This window comes from Oncorhynchus mykiss, chromosome 9 (genome assembly GCF_013265735.2).
Source record: "Oncorhynchus mykiss isolate Arlee chromosome 9, USDA_OmykA_1.1, whole genome shotgun sequence".
NCBI classification, from domain to species: Eukaryota; Metazoa; Chordata; class Actinopteri; order Salmoniformes; family Salmonidae; genus Oncorhynchus; species Oncorhynchus mykiss.
The window spans coordinates 29,328,817-29,343,904 of NC_048573.1; the positions used below are offsets into that span (position 1 = coordinate 29,328,817).

The 15,088-nt window shown below is 43.8% G+C and overlaps 1 protein-coding gene across 4 annotated transcripts in view; it reads left to right on the forward strand.

The window, feature by feature from the left end:
- The window catches only part of rbpjb (recombination signal binding protein for immunoglobulin kappa J region b), a 92,227-nt gene extending 80,690 nt beyond the window's left edge, over positions 1 to 11,537 (forward strand). For 3 of the 4 annotated variants that reach the window (XM_036987790.1, XM_036987792.1, XM_036987793.1), the window contains 4 exons: positions 112 to 252; positions 827 to 982; positions 1,201 to 1,304; positions 8,612 to 11,537. In XM_036987790.1, the coding sequence (XP_036843685.1) occupies positions 112 to 252; positions 827 to 982; positions 1,201 to 1,304; positions 8,612 to 8,942 (732 nt within the window). In that variant the 3' untranslated portion in view covers positions 8,943 to 11,537. The remainder of the gene's footprint in view (positions 1 to 111; positions 253 to 826; positions 983 to 1,200; positions 1,305 to 8,611) is intronic. The other variant, XM_036987791.1, reaches the window with a different exon arrangement.
- Positions 11,538 to 15,088: the final 3,551 nt, after the last annotated feature.

Here is a 15,088-nt window from a genome sequence, read left to right on the forward strand (position 1 = left end):
TGACAAACACACACACACCCGCACATGAACTAAAGTTGCCAGTTAATGTCTTGATGTGATTTGTACGCTTCTGCCTCGACAACTAAACACCATCCTCTCTGTGTGGGTCAGATCATCCGTAAAGTGGACAAGCAGACGGCCCTGCTGGATGCAGACGACCCCGTCTCCCAGCTCCACAAGTGTGCCTTCTACCTGAAGGACACAGAGCGCATGTACCTGTGCCTTTCCCAAGAGAGGATCATCCAGTTTCAAGTGAGTGAGACACTTCCTCCCAATACCTTCTACTCAAACTACATATCTACCATTCGCCATAATTTTGACCACATACTTGCTGTTAAACAATCAGAATTACCTTTTTAGGAAACGTCTTCCTGGATAGTGACCATTTAGTTAATTTCTATGATAATGACAGATTTGCAATCTTCAAATTGAACATTTGTTAGTCAGATCCCACCTAGAAATGGAGGACAAAGCTTGTCGGTGCTCTGTGCTGGTTCCCGTTGCTTGAATAGGTCACAGCCTTGGTTTTTCTACGATTTTTATTGCCTTGTGATTCCATCTTGGGGAGATGACCGATTTAGAGTGATCCTCATCCTCTAACTGAGTTAATATAATGTTAAGGTGACACGTAATATGTCCCTCGCTTAGGTGTTCTCTCTCAATCTAACTCTACATCAGAGATCACCATAGAGACAACAACTTACCCAGGATACAGCGACAGTCATAACAAACACATCTATATTCATCTACTTATCTACATCTTACGATCAAGCGCTACTGGCTCCCTTTGACGTGTATGTGTGTGTGTGTGTCTGCCTCCCCCCAGGCCACTCCATGCCCAAAGGAACCAAACAAAGAGATGATCAACGACGGAGCGTCCTGGACAATCATCAGCACGGACAAGGCTGAGTACACCTTCTACGAGGGCATGGGCCCCGTCCACTCGCCTGTCACCCCCGTGCCTGTGGTCGAGAGTTTACAGGTTAGAAAGGGACACACACACACATAGACAGACAGACACACACACGGTTGCACACACACTCCATTCCTATCATAAACAACTATTCGTTCCTCTCGCAGTGCTCCAAAAATATTTGTACACACACGTCCTTTAGACCCTTTACGCCATTCCATCTCCATCTCTTCCTCCGCCAACAAGACATAAACATTTAGACTTGTTGTATTTGTGTGTTTGTGAAGCTAAACGGTGGTGGGGACGTGGCCATGCTGGAGCTGACGGGACAGAACTTCACTCCAAACCTGAGGGTCTGGTTTGGAGACGTCGAGGCAGAGACCATGTACAGGTACCGACACACCTCCCTGCTCCTTTCAAGTTTGGGCTATCTCAATACTAGGGTTGCAAAATTCCGGTAACTTTCTCCAAATGTCCAGCTTTTCCAGCCAACCGGGATTTCAGAAACACTTCAAATGAAGTCCAACTGAAGATGCTAAGGATGGCGCCGACAAAGATGGTCGCCTCGCTTCGAGTCCTTAGGAAACTATGCAGTATATACATTTGAGACAAGGCTACCTAAATTATATCAGCATATTGATTGCACTATGTGTGGGGTAATACACTCGACCACTGCTACTCTAACTTCTGCGATGCATACAAAGCCCTCCCCCACCCCCCCTTTGGCAAATCCGACCACGACGCCATCTTGCACAAACCGTCTTCTAGGTAGAAACTCAAACAGGATGTACCAGTGACTAGAACCATTCAACGCTGGTCTGACCATTTGGAATCCACGCTTCAAGATTGTTTTGATCACATGGACTGGGAAATGTTCCAGGCAGCCTAAGAGAATAACATCGACCTATACGCTGACTTGGTGAGTGAATTTATAAGGAAGTGCATTGGAGATGTACCCACTGTGACTATTAAAACCTACTCTAACCAGAAACCATGGATGGAAGGCGGCATTCTGAACTGAAAGCGCAAACCACTGCATTTAACCATGGAAAGATGTCTGGGAACGCGGCTGAATATGAACAGTGTAGTTATTCCCTCCGCAAGGCAATCAAACAAGCAAAATGCCGGTACAGGGACAAAGCGGAGTCGCAATTCAACGGCTCAGACACGAGACATATGTGGCAGGGTCTACAGGAAATCACAGACTACAAAAAGAAAACCAGCCACGTCACGGACACCGACGTCTTGCTTCCAGACAAACTAAACACCTTCTTTGCACCCTTTGAAGATAATAGAGTGCCACTGTCGTGGCCCGCTAACAAGAACTGCGCCTTCTCCATGGCCGACGTGAGTAAAACATTTAAACGTGTTAACCCTCGCAAGGCTGCTGGCCCAGACGGCATCCCTAGCCACGTCCTCAGAGCATGCGCATACCAGCTGGTTGGTGTGCATACGGACATATTCAATCGCTCCCTATCCCAGTTTGCTGTCCCCACTGTTAAGTTCTTGTTTTATGTATCCCTATATTTATGTTATTACGGGGCTATCGCTCAGTCAAGAGTGCGCATGCGCAGGAAGTCTAGTCGTTGATGGACCTGGCCTTGAGTGTAATGGCTACCTTTGTGGGTGTTCATACGGTATAGTGAACTTTGTTAAACTGGAACCTTGTCGTTGTGTCATTTCGAGTTAACATTGGTAGCAGAGGATGGATAATAACTACAATGTGCCACCTCGCTTCGACGAGAAGAGGTTGTACGAAAGTTTGAAAAATGAACTTGGAATCTGGACACGCGTTTCTAATCTGGACGCGAAAAAGCAAGCACTTGCAGTGGTTTTGTCGCTGGAGGGAAGAGCGAGAGATACAGCACTGGATATAGCCGTTGAGGATTTGAACAAGGATGATGGAATGGGAACTTTGATCAGAGCACTGGATTCTGTATTTCTTAAAGAAGAGAAAGGCCGTGCCTACGGGGCATATTCAAACTTTGACAGTGTTACGAGAAATATTTTGGTTGCAATGGCGGACTACATCATTGATTTCGAACAGAGGTACAATAAGATGCGCAAGTACGACATGGTTCTCCCGGATGCAGTGTTAGCTTTCAAGTTGCTAGATACTGTCTGTCTGGATGGTAGAGACATGGTTCTCCCGGATGCAGTGTTAGCCTTCAAGTTGCTAGATACTGTCTGTCTGGATGGTAGAGACATGGTTCTCCCGGATGCAGTGTTAGCCTTCAAGTTGCTAGATACTGTCTGTCTGGATGGTAGAGACATGGTTCTCCCGGATGCAGTGTTAGCCTTCAAGTTGCTAGATACTGCGTGTCTAGATGGTAGGGAGAAACAGTTGGCTTTGACTGCTTGTACTGTGCTGACTTTTGCATCTAAGTCGGCGCTAAAAATAATATTTGGTGAAAAGACGTCTGTCGCACCAATAACATATGGAATGCAAGTGAGTGACGCAGCATATTACACTGAGCAGCAGAGAAAAGGTGCCAACAATTCACATTCTCAAGACAACCAGAAGAGGGCGCCATTTCCCGGCACAAATCCACTGGACAAATATGAAAGGAGATCAAAATGTGCTATTTGTCAAAGCACTTACCATTGGGTTAAAGACTGTCCTCATAAAAATGAACAAGTTAAACTAACAGAGGAAAATGCAAACACGGAGATAAAGCAGTGTAATATTACACTGTTTTAAAATGAATCTGCTTCTGATACTGAGATGTTTATAGTTGAATCCTTAGGATCTGCTGTGATTGATACTGCATGCACACGGACAGTGTGTGGTGCAAAATGGCTTGATAGCTATGTCAGTGAACTAAATATGAAAGAAGTACACAATATGATTGACACACCAAGCAACAGAGCTTTCACATTTGGAGATGGGAGAATTGTCCATTCTACCAAGAGATAAGATACCAGCAAACATTGGTCAGACTGTCACATTGAAACAGAGGTGGTCCCTACAGATATCCCCTTACTATTAAGCGAAGCTTCCCTCAAGAAGGCAGGGGCTGTACTAGACATACAAAATGACAAGGCAGTGATGTTTAAACAACCAGTGACTCTTGAACTTACTACCTCAGGCCACTATTGTGTAAACATTTTGGACAAAGACATCAGAGTCCATGCAAAAATGAGATTCTGACTGACACGGAGCACGGAGATTCTGACAGTCACCGAGAACATGAACACAAAAGAAAAACACAAAGTATTGTTAAAGCTTCACAAACAGTTCGGACATGCTACAGTTGACAGACTTCAGAAGTTACTCAGCAGTTCAGGGAATAATGATGATGAGAACTACGAAACTGGAAGCGATGTGTACTACAAACGAGTTGACTATCAAGAGTGGAAAGGACCGGGAGTAGTCATTGGTCAAAATGGTGTGGTGATATTTGTGAGGCACGGAGGCATCATTGTCAGGGTGCATCACTCAAGATTGCAAGAAAAACAGAATGCCATTCAAAATGATGATGTACTTGTAGCCTAGTGGTTAGAGCGTTGGACTAGTAACCGGGAGGTTGCAAGTTCAAATCCCCAAGGTACAAGGTACAAATCTGTCGTTCTGCCCCTGTTCCTAGGCCGTCATTGAAAATAAGAATTTGTTCTTAACTGACTTGCCTAGTTAAATAAAGGTCAAATAAATAAAATCAATTTGACTCAGCTAAACTAGATGAGCTCATTAATTGGAGGAAAAATGGAGTGTTTGAGGAAGTCAAAGACATTGGTCAAAAATGTGTCTCAACAAGGTGGGTGTGTACCCTTAAAGAATCCTTAACTGGAATAGTGCCTAAAGCACGTCTAGTGGCTAGAGGTTTTGAGGAGCTGTCTGCTAAAGAACTCCCAAAAGACTCACCGACATGCGCCTCAGAGTCATTGATCTGCCAGAAAAAAATGGAAACTTAATTCCATAGACATCAAATCTGCATTTTTGCAGGGAACAGAGCTGTCAAGGGACATCCACATCTGACCTCCGTGTGTGTATGGACTGGCAGATGCATCACTCTACTGGTACAACAAAGTCAAGGTTACAATTCTGAATACAGGTGGAAAAATATCACAAGTGGATCCTGCAGTCTTCTATTGGCTTGATCAAGACTGCAATGTGACTGGAGTACGTGCCTGTCATGTTACTGACTATCTGGGGTGGCTCACAGACCTTTGCTACAACTGTGATTCCACACCTCAAAACTGTTTTCTAGGTCGGCCGAGAGGAGCATGATCATTTTTGTTATGTTGGCATAGAGTTAATTACAGTTGCTGGAACAGTACTGATGCAACAGGAGAGCTATATCAAGACTCTTCAACCCATCCACATGGATCCTTCAAGAGCCGTACAAAGGAATTCCCCTCTCTGTGGAATTGAAGCTGATCAATTGATGTCAAAGATCGGACACATTTTATGGGTTGATAGACAGAGTAGACCTGATGTAATGTTTGATGGTTGCAACTTGGCATCTAACACAAAACACGGCACTGTAAAAAACATCCATGAGGCGAACAAAGTTGTTCGTAAACTGAAATGACAAGTGACTTTAAAGTTTCAGCATGTTGGAAAAGATGACTCTTTGAAACTAGTTGTCTTCAGTGATGCTTCGCTAGGGAACCTTACAGATGGAGGCACACAAGGTGGACATCTAATTGTGTTAATGGGTGAAGGAGGAAGATTCTCACCTATCTGTTGGCAGTCAAAAAGGATCAGAAGGGTTGTCCGAAGCGGACTTGCTGGAGAAACCCTTATTCTTGGGGATGGAATTGACAATGCCAACTTTCTTGCAACTCTGTTCTCAGAGCTTACCACTGGTGAGACAAAACGACACGTTCTACCTGTAGTTTGTGTCACTTACAACTACTTATTAGTTGATGCTGTGAAGTCAACCAAGTCTGTCACAGAGAAAAGACTCTGCATCAAGGAACTTATTCAAGCACAGAGAATCCAGCGAATTCTGTGGTCAACCACAAAGGAACAGCTTGCTTGACTGTCTGACTTAAAATGAGCATCCAGTGCCCCTACAGGCTCTCGGTAATGGAAAATGGCAGCTTGAGTAATACAAATAAAAACTGACACACAACCCATTTGTAGTAAGGAATTTGATTAATACTTGGACATTTAAATATGTTGTTGATGTTTTATTTGTCTTTAAAGAAAAGGGGGAGACTGTTAAGTTCTTGTTTTATGTATCCCTATATTTCTGTTATTATGGGGCTATCGCTCAGTCAAGGAAGCAGGAAGTCTAGTCTTTGATGGACCTGGCCTTGAGTGTAATGGCTACCTTTGTGGGTGTTCATACGGTATAGTAAACTTTGTTAAACTGGAACCTTGTCTTTGTGTCATTTTGAGTTAACACCCACATGCTTCAAGATGGCTACCATGGTTCCTATGCCCAAAAAGGCAAAGATAACTGAACTGAATGACTATCACCCCATTCTGTCATCATGAAGTGCTTTGAGAGACTAGTCAAGGATCATATCACCTCCACCTTACCTGTCACCCTAGACCCACTTCAGTTTGCATTCCGCCCTAACAGGTCCACAGACGATGCAATCGCCATCACATTGCACACTGCCCTATCCCATCTGGACAAGAAGAATACCTATGTAAGAATGCTGTTCATTGAGTACAGCTCAGCATTCAACACCATAGTGCCCTCCAAGCTCATCATCAAAGTGGAGGCCTCAACCCCGCCTGTGCAATTTGGTCCTGGACTTTCTGACGGGCTGCCCCCAGGTGGTGAAGGTAGGAAACAACATCTCCACCTCTGACCCCCAACACTGGGGCCCCACAAGGGTGCATGCTCAGCCCCCTCCTGTACTCCCTTTTCACCCATGACTGAGTGGCCATGCACGCCTCCAACTCAATCATCAAGTTTTCAGATGACAACAGTCGTTGGCTTGATTACCAACAACGATGAGACAGGCTGCAATGAGGAGGTGAGGGCACTCGGAGTGTGGTTTCAGGAAAACAACCTCTCACTCAACGTCAATAAAACAAAGGAGATGATCTTGGACTATCGCACCTCCCTATTCACATCAAAGGGACAGCAGTGGAGAAAATGGAAATAGGCTGTATCACCGCCTGGTACGGCAACTGCTCCGCCCTCAACCGCAAGGCTCTCAAGAGGGTGGTGCGGTCTGGACAGCGCATCACCGGGGGCAAACTACCTGCCCTCCATGACACCTATAGCACTCGATGTCACAGGAAGGAAAAAAAGGTAACCAAAGACAACAACCACCCGAGCCACTGCCTGTTCACACCGCTACCATCCAGAAGGCGAGGTCAGAACAGGTGCATCAAAGCTGGGACCGAAAGACTGAAGAACAGCTTCTATCTCAAGGCCATCAGACTGCTAACAGCAATCACAAACTCAGAGGCTGCTGCCTACATGGAAACCCAATCACTGGCAACTTTAACAAATGGATCACGAGTCACTAAACAATGCCACTTTATATAATGCCACTTGAATAATGTTTACATGTCCGACATTACTCATATCATATGTATATACTGTATTTTATACCATCTTATGCACCTTGCCTATGCCACTCTGCAATCGCTCATCCATATATTTATATCTTCATATTCTCATTCACCCTTTTAGATTTGTGTGCATTAGGTAGTTGTTGGGGAATTGTTAGATCACTTGTTAGATATTACTGCACTGTCAGAACCAGAAGCACAAGCATTTCGCTACTCTTGCATTAACATCTGCTAACCATGTGACCAATACAATTTGAACTGAAACTGCTACAAACGTTTAATGAGCCTTATCCATGAGATATATGTTTCTGAAAAGGGAACGAGGATGTCCCGATTCAGTCTGACCTCATTAGCCATTATAAACTGTAAAAGACTACCGCTTTGACAAACCAGGGGACAGCTTACATAGTAATTGGCTAGTTTATACAATAATGCCATCTTACATTGGTGTGCTTTGATCCAAGTCAAAGCAATGTTCTGAGCCAATTTGTACTAACAGAACAAAATTGAATTTAATTTAGGCTCAGATATTGGCAGTTTCAAAGTACACCCTTCCCGCGATGCCAAACATCCCCGAAGGTACTTTTTCCTTTTCGTGTAGAATTTTATAGATTAATTGGCGACCCAGTGCTTATGGCTGCTCCCATGAAGGAAGAGTCTTTAGAACAGATGAAAGAGCTCTATGGTTACCCTGTGATAAACAATGACTATCAGTGTGCCATTCATCCTGGTTGTAAAACGCTACTGGGAGATGCTGTGAGTGAAATGTTGAGGTGGCTGTCGGCTGCAGGGTGGTGTGTAAGTGGTCCCAATGTACACTGAGAACGCCACGGTCTCCATTTGACCCATTTGTGTGTGATGTGTGTATCATGGGAGGTTTTACAGGGCTGTTTTTGTACAGGATCTAAGGCACAGCACAGACACTGTGTAAGGTATGAGGGAATATATGGGCCTCCCATAGTGCTTGATGGAAGCATGTTAACCATTGGTATACTTAAGTCGTTTTGTTCTAATCCGTCCCGAAGGACCATGAAAGATAATACTCAACCGACATGTTAATTGTCAACTGACATGTGGTCATTGCGTTACCTACCTTTTGCCTTTGGTCTACACTGAGGGTATCACAGAGTGAGGGAGTCAACCCAAATAAATATAATTAAATCTAGAGAGCTGAAACCCTCTCTGACTCTTTCTCTCTCTACCTCCGCCCGCAGGTGTGCAGAGAGCATGCTGTGCGTGGTGCCCGACATCTCTGCCTTCCGTGAGGGCTGGCGCTGGGTGCGGCAGCCGGTGCAGGTGCCCGTCACGCTGGTGCGAAATGACGGGATCATCTACTCCACCACACTCACCTTCACCTACACGCCGGAGCCTGGGCCGCGGCCGCACTGCAACGCCGCCGGAGCCATCCTGCGGGCGGGCAGCGACCGCCTGCTCACGGCTAGCAGCAACATCGCTAACAACAGCGACGCTAACAACACCTACGGCCCCAACGGCTCCAACGCAGGAGTCACGTCCTCTTCCACGGCCGCCACCGTGGTGTCCTAACACACACACACACACACACACACTTATACACACAATATGCCTTGAGAGCAAAACGTACCACATGGTAAGAAAAGACTACAAAGTAAACGGACTCTCTAAAAGTGCTGCATATTGATTTTGGATACAAGAAAAGAAGCTGAAATAGGAAATTGGTCGGACAAAAGGGAGGAAGAGGAGGAATTCGAAGGAAAGAACGATGTCAAAAGTTGTCAACCAACGGAAATAAGAGAAACTGTGCGGAACTCCTCACCGCTACCATCTTGTCTCTGGTGTTGGAGCTGTGGAATAAGTTCCTATTGGCTCAGAGTACCAGCGCCTTTGTCGGCCGTGAGAAAATCGATACCACAACAGCGATGCATCTGCCACATGTATAAAATGTTAACATAAAAGGATAGTTTTTGTGCTCCCCTCCCTCCGATCATTTTTTTCCTCCTTTGTTTTTATATGTTGCGTTAGTTTGTGTATGTTTCTGTAAAGGGGGCGAGATGTATCGTTGTTGGAGGGAGAGCGAGGATTGGGTATAGAGGGACACATATAAAAACGTGATGATGATAACAGTTTTTATGGACCAAGGATCTCGTATAAGCTTTAGTAAAGGTACATTTTCTCCATACCTTTTTTTGTATGAAATATATAGTACACTTTTGTTACCAAATAGTTTCTATTCTCACCCTCCTAGCTTTGGCCTTTTTTTGGGGGGGGGGGGGGCAAATCCCGACCTGGCTTGTGTATTATAGCTACCCTTATCTCCGTCAAACGCCTGCTCCTCCCCCCCCCCGGTCTTTTGGACGGAACGTTAAATTTTTGATACTTTGCTCTTAAAAAAAAATGACTAAAGTCTGGGGATTTCTTTTTGTTTTGTTTACCTAACCGAAGGTTCGGTTTGTGTTATGAAGTGACCTCAGAAGGCCTAATTTTGGATTCTCCATTGGTTTTTATGAAGTCTTTAAAAAGAAAAGCTTTAAGCAATGCCTCTGCCTTGTCTGCAATACTCTCTGTGTGCTACTCGCTACGTTTCCTTCGGAAATTACATGTCTGTACATCACACAAGGAGCCATAACGAAGTCTGCAGAATTCTTCCATTGTATTTCAAACTTTAAAAAACTCGACTTCCACTACCAGTTACAAAATAGTTTCTCATTTCCACATACATTTTATGATTCTAGTCATCAAATTGAAAAGGTAGCCTTAGAACTGTATATTATTACTGTGCACACAGTCAGAAGATATCGTGTCATATATCCCATGTTGAGATCATGCCGATGTATTGGTCGCCACAGAAGTATCTGACGACGTCTTGAAATCTGTCAGTCCGTATACTGTCTCACCAGGCCTTGGTGTCTTCCTGTGTATAGTTCTCGTGGTATTTAAAACTTCCATTGTTTTGAGAAAACAGAAAAGACAGACCAATTTGATGTGGCCTTACCGCTAACTTAAATGTCAAAGAGAACCGATACCCTTCCAACGACCTGCCCTTTCCATTTACGTAACTTCCAAGAACCTGTGTGATGCAAAAACAGTCTGTCTGTCTTATCACCACTTGTTAAGTTGTTTCATTGGACTATATTACCCATAATGCAATCCATCTGCCACTGCTCCAAAACCACATTGTCAGCCTTCTGGAAGATTTGTGGACCTTTTTAAGAATAATATTAACTCTGTTCAGTGTACAAGTACAATACTTATATAAATGATGTACTTTATTATCACAGTGCCCTGCTTTCTCCATTTTGGCATGGATACATTGTCTTGTGAGGGCTTTGAGCTCCTCTGTTTGGCCTCCTGAAAGCCTTTTAACTAACGTCCTGTGGTTTTTGACCTTACACAACAATTACATGTACATTGTAAAACTCGCTTTCTGAAAGTAGCCACACTCACCGGCTGTATTTATGGTGATCAAGTCTCCTGTTAGAATTAATAAGGCCTTCTAGATGTGTGTCTGTGTAATTGAATATGTGTATTTGGAAAAACGTACAGCAATATTGTACAGGTCATGTCGTCGTGTCTCTTGGGGTTTGTCTGCCTGACCACTAGTTCACCAGCCTGTGTGTGTGTGTGTGTGTGTGTGTGTGTGTGTGGTGGTGGGGGGGGTTGTGTGTGTGTGAGAGTGAGTGTGTGTGTGAGAGCGAGTGTGTGTTTGGCTCCTCTGTGTAGTCTAACAATGGAACAGTGAGTGAGACTCGCTCCATTTCAAAATGTGGTTGGGTGGGTGGGTGCGTGGATGCGTACACCGTTTTATGTTCCAAACAATCAATGCTCTTGTAAAGATGGACTTTGAAGATTGTTTGGGTCCCGCGCCGTCTTCCGACTTGATCCAAATATAAAACAAGTGATTGTTTCTCTCTCATTGTTGGAAATAATATGTGGATCAACACAATTAAAAAAAGAAAAAGGCAATACTTTGATCATAGTATTACAGTGGAACTGTATATACTTCCGGGAAGAACTATGATGCTTTAACTTGAATGTCTGCTTATTAATTAAGAAGTATTTCTGGCCAATGTCATTCATGTACCCATTTAACAGTCATATCCCTTTAATAATGGGGAACAAAAAAGTGCTCTATTTCTCCCCCCCCCCCCCCCCCAAAAAAAATGCAAACTTAAGGGATGCTTTTTTTCCCCCTCCCTATTTAGATTATTACCCCCCCCCCCCCCCCCCCCCCCCTCTATTTTTCCAGCCATTGATGTTAATGTAAACAGTGTAATATTGATATTATTTTAAATTATTGGTATAAAGTTTCCCCCCTTGTCTTATTTTATGTCAAAGAAATAAGTGCATTATTGCCCTTGCTGCCTAGTTTGGCCTGGGTTGTCAATTTACAAAAGGTCGGTCCAGCAACAGTTGTACTTTTTCTAATGAATTAAAGCATGGGTGTATCAACCTAAATTGAACATTTTGTAGCATCAAACCAACATGAGCTTTGTCACTAATCACCTTAATATGGACTCTTTTTTTTTTTACACAACAAAGAGAAATGCTACTGGCCTTTCTTAACCCTTTACTCTATTGTGATATGTCAATAAGGTGGTCACCAAATATGTTTGGGTTTTGCGCAGTGTTTTCATTGTGCCCGTTTCAGCTGGTAGAGGCGAGCTTATCTCTTAGATATCAAAGTGAGTTTGGGAACGCCTCTCTAATGCCTAAGGCGTCCTCCAGTCAGTCGATCTGTCATTCTGCTTGTGTTATTATATTTCTGTTTCGATACTTTCTGTTGTCTCTCTGGGCTCCACCCTGCCTGCTCCTTACGTTTCTCACTGATGCCCGGGTGAGTTTGGAAGGAAGTGGCATTGCGCTGCATCTCTTAAACAGTGGAAGGGTCGTGCGTATTCTCATATCTCTCTTTGATCCTCTTTGCTGGGTCATGTTCAGTAGGCGGGAAATGGAATGAAACGTTTGCAACGGTGTGCCCTAATGAACATGACACTGGTTGAACGGTTTACATGTGCTCTATAGAACAGTGGAGGCATGGAGGATTGGAGCAGGAGGAGAGGGTGGGTCCAGAGAACCAACTATTATGGTCAAGAAGCGCATCAGTGCTCCCCTTCCTCAGGTTTCACTCAACAAGGGGAAGGCAGCTCTCCCCCCTACAGGGGGTGGAATGTTGTTACGTGGCTTTTTATTATCTGAGCAAACTTTAGCAACATGGTAACAAAAGGTCACCCAGCAAAATACAAAATATTCTCCAACTTGTGTGATGCTTTTTGAAAATACTGTATACACACCGGTTTTCATTTTTCGGTCAGTCCATATGGTTTGTTTTGTTCTTCCAAAAGCAGCTGTTGTTTTTTGTTGTTGTAACGAGCTCTGAACAATGTATGTATGTATGTATCCTCTAATATACCAAATGTCTTTTTATAACGTAGATTTCTCATGCACTGCTAAACGAAACAGGACAGACCGAGAGGCAGCTGTAAATAAATGAAAAGGCGTGTTGGAGCAGCCTTTCCTCTGTTGCACTCGGCCTGACATTCTCCCCAAGACTATTGGCTGGCTGCACTATGAAGTGCTTTACGCTTCTCTCTTTCTTTCCGTCTCTCCTCTGTCTGTGTACGTACATTTTGACTTACCCTCTCATCCCTTTACACTCTTAGCTCTGTACGCTTGGCTTTGCTGCAGTCTCTTTCCCCCCTCACACGTCCATTCTCACACACTCTCTCTCCTTTCTCACACTCTCTCTCTCTCTCTGTGTAATGTTGTAGTAATGTTAAGCAGAGTGTCAGTCTGTCAGTGTGGTAGTATACTCAGTGCTTAAAGGGTTGCCGATGGTAGAAACCTGTGCAGTTTGTAACATTTTAGCAATAACGTGAAAACAAGGGGACTGTTTGTTTCAGTTTTTTGTACATATTTCAGTTCCAGTTCATGCTCAAATCCATATGTCATTAAAAAAAAATGTTACTTGCAATATTGGCATAAAAAAAAATCAAGAAATAAAAAGTGACAGAATTATGTGTGAAATTAAATGTGTCGTTAACTATATGTATTTTTATGTTCGAGGACCTCAAGTATGCAAAAAAAAAAAAACCATGGTAATATCCTCAAAGGGCTGACTTAAACAGGCAGTTTGAACAGTAACTAAGCAGACACACCGCCACTGATTTGGTAAACATCTCAGGGATGGGAAATGTAACCATGCTTTTGAGGCCATAGTGTTTTTTTAATTATATTTTTTACAGTTGCATTGTTTACAAACAAAGGAGCAAAACAAGTTTATATTTTGGGTTCTGATGGCGTACGACAGTTGAACTCAGCTCGTGAGGCATCTACAAGTTATATTCTTCAAGAATCAATGGGTGTATCATTCATTTAAATGTCTAAAACTGGATGGAGCAACTGCAGATTGTCCCCTTTTAAGCACAGCAAATAGTCCGTCTGTGAAGTAACACCACTCTGCATTTGTTTGTACAACCTGTGCCTCTGAACCAGCTCAGAGGTGAGTGTTTGTTTATGCTTCTCATGAGCTGCGTCTCCAAGAACCGCTGGCCCTTGCAGTGTAAGTAAGTGCAATCCATCGGCACCTTCTTACTCAGGGATTTGAAAGGGCCTCACCAGACGCTATATACTTTTAATATTCTATTTCCTTTTTCGGGTTATGTATTCCAATGCAAGTCTGATAGCAATTTACCTTAGAGAGCAATGCTAAAACTATACAATTAAAATGGACTTAATGCTACAAGACAACAAGGTAAAAAAAAACAACAACGACACAGTATGTTACATTTGCGCTGCAGTATATTTTACAACCCAAGTCAACAGAGACCAGGTGGGGTGTGATTGACAGGTAGCGCCGGGAAACATCTCTTTGATGTAGGGGGACAGACAGGTGCACAGTCCCACACCTCGATAAGGCGACGAGTCATGTCACCCACAGTACTACATGTGGCACAACGATGAAAAAGCACGCTGACTGGGTCAAGAAAGAGAAAACACGACTGTTTTGTACGCTAATGACTTGTTTTAGAGCGTGGCACTGTGCTACAAGGCTAGGACGCAAAATAATGCGCAACTGCCTGGAATGGCAGTGATTTAAGTCAGGAAGTGTTTACACATTTGTTGCACTGCCTGTAAAAGGAGGTCACAGAGGTATGGGAAGTTTTAAATGTCTTGGGGGAACGTGGTGTCATCATTGGGCTGTGGTTTGAAGTCCTTGACAAGAATGTATCCGAAGACAATTTTATGCAGAGTGGAGCAGAACACACACACGGGGTTATGAAGTACATCCAAGGGCATTCCGCTTTGAATGCACATGGGGGAGATGGAGAGGTTCTGTAAAGGGGGACTGTGACGATTGTACTCATTGGGTGGGGGGGGTGGGGGGGGGCAGTACTGAACGTAATCCTCTTTGCCGTAGACATGACCTAGCCATGTTCTCTCACGGTCCCTGTGAATGCAGCATGTAGGGTGGTACTGTATACGTCAGAGTTTTAATCAGGTGCCACCGTTCCTCAGTCTTTTATAGTTTGTTTACCGTTAGTTCTTTTAAAGTCGTATGATCATCTCCTTGTTAAAAACTCTGGCTGATTTTCTCGGTCTCATGAAGTCAACATGCTTATGGTTAGATGATCCTGTCTTCGCAATGGCGCCAATATTATCATCGACTCTTTCACTGGGATCCTCTCAGTACATACACGGGGTGTAAAAAAAAA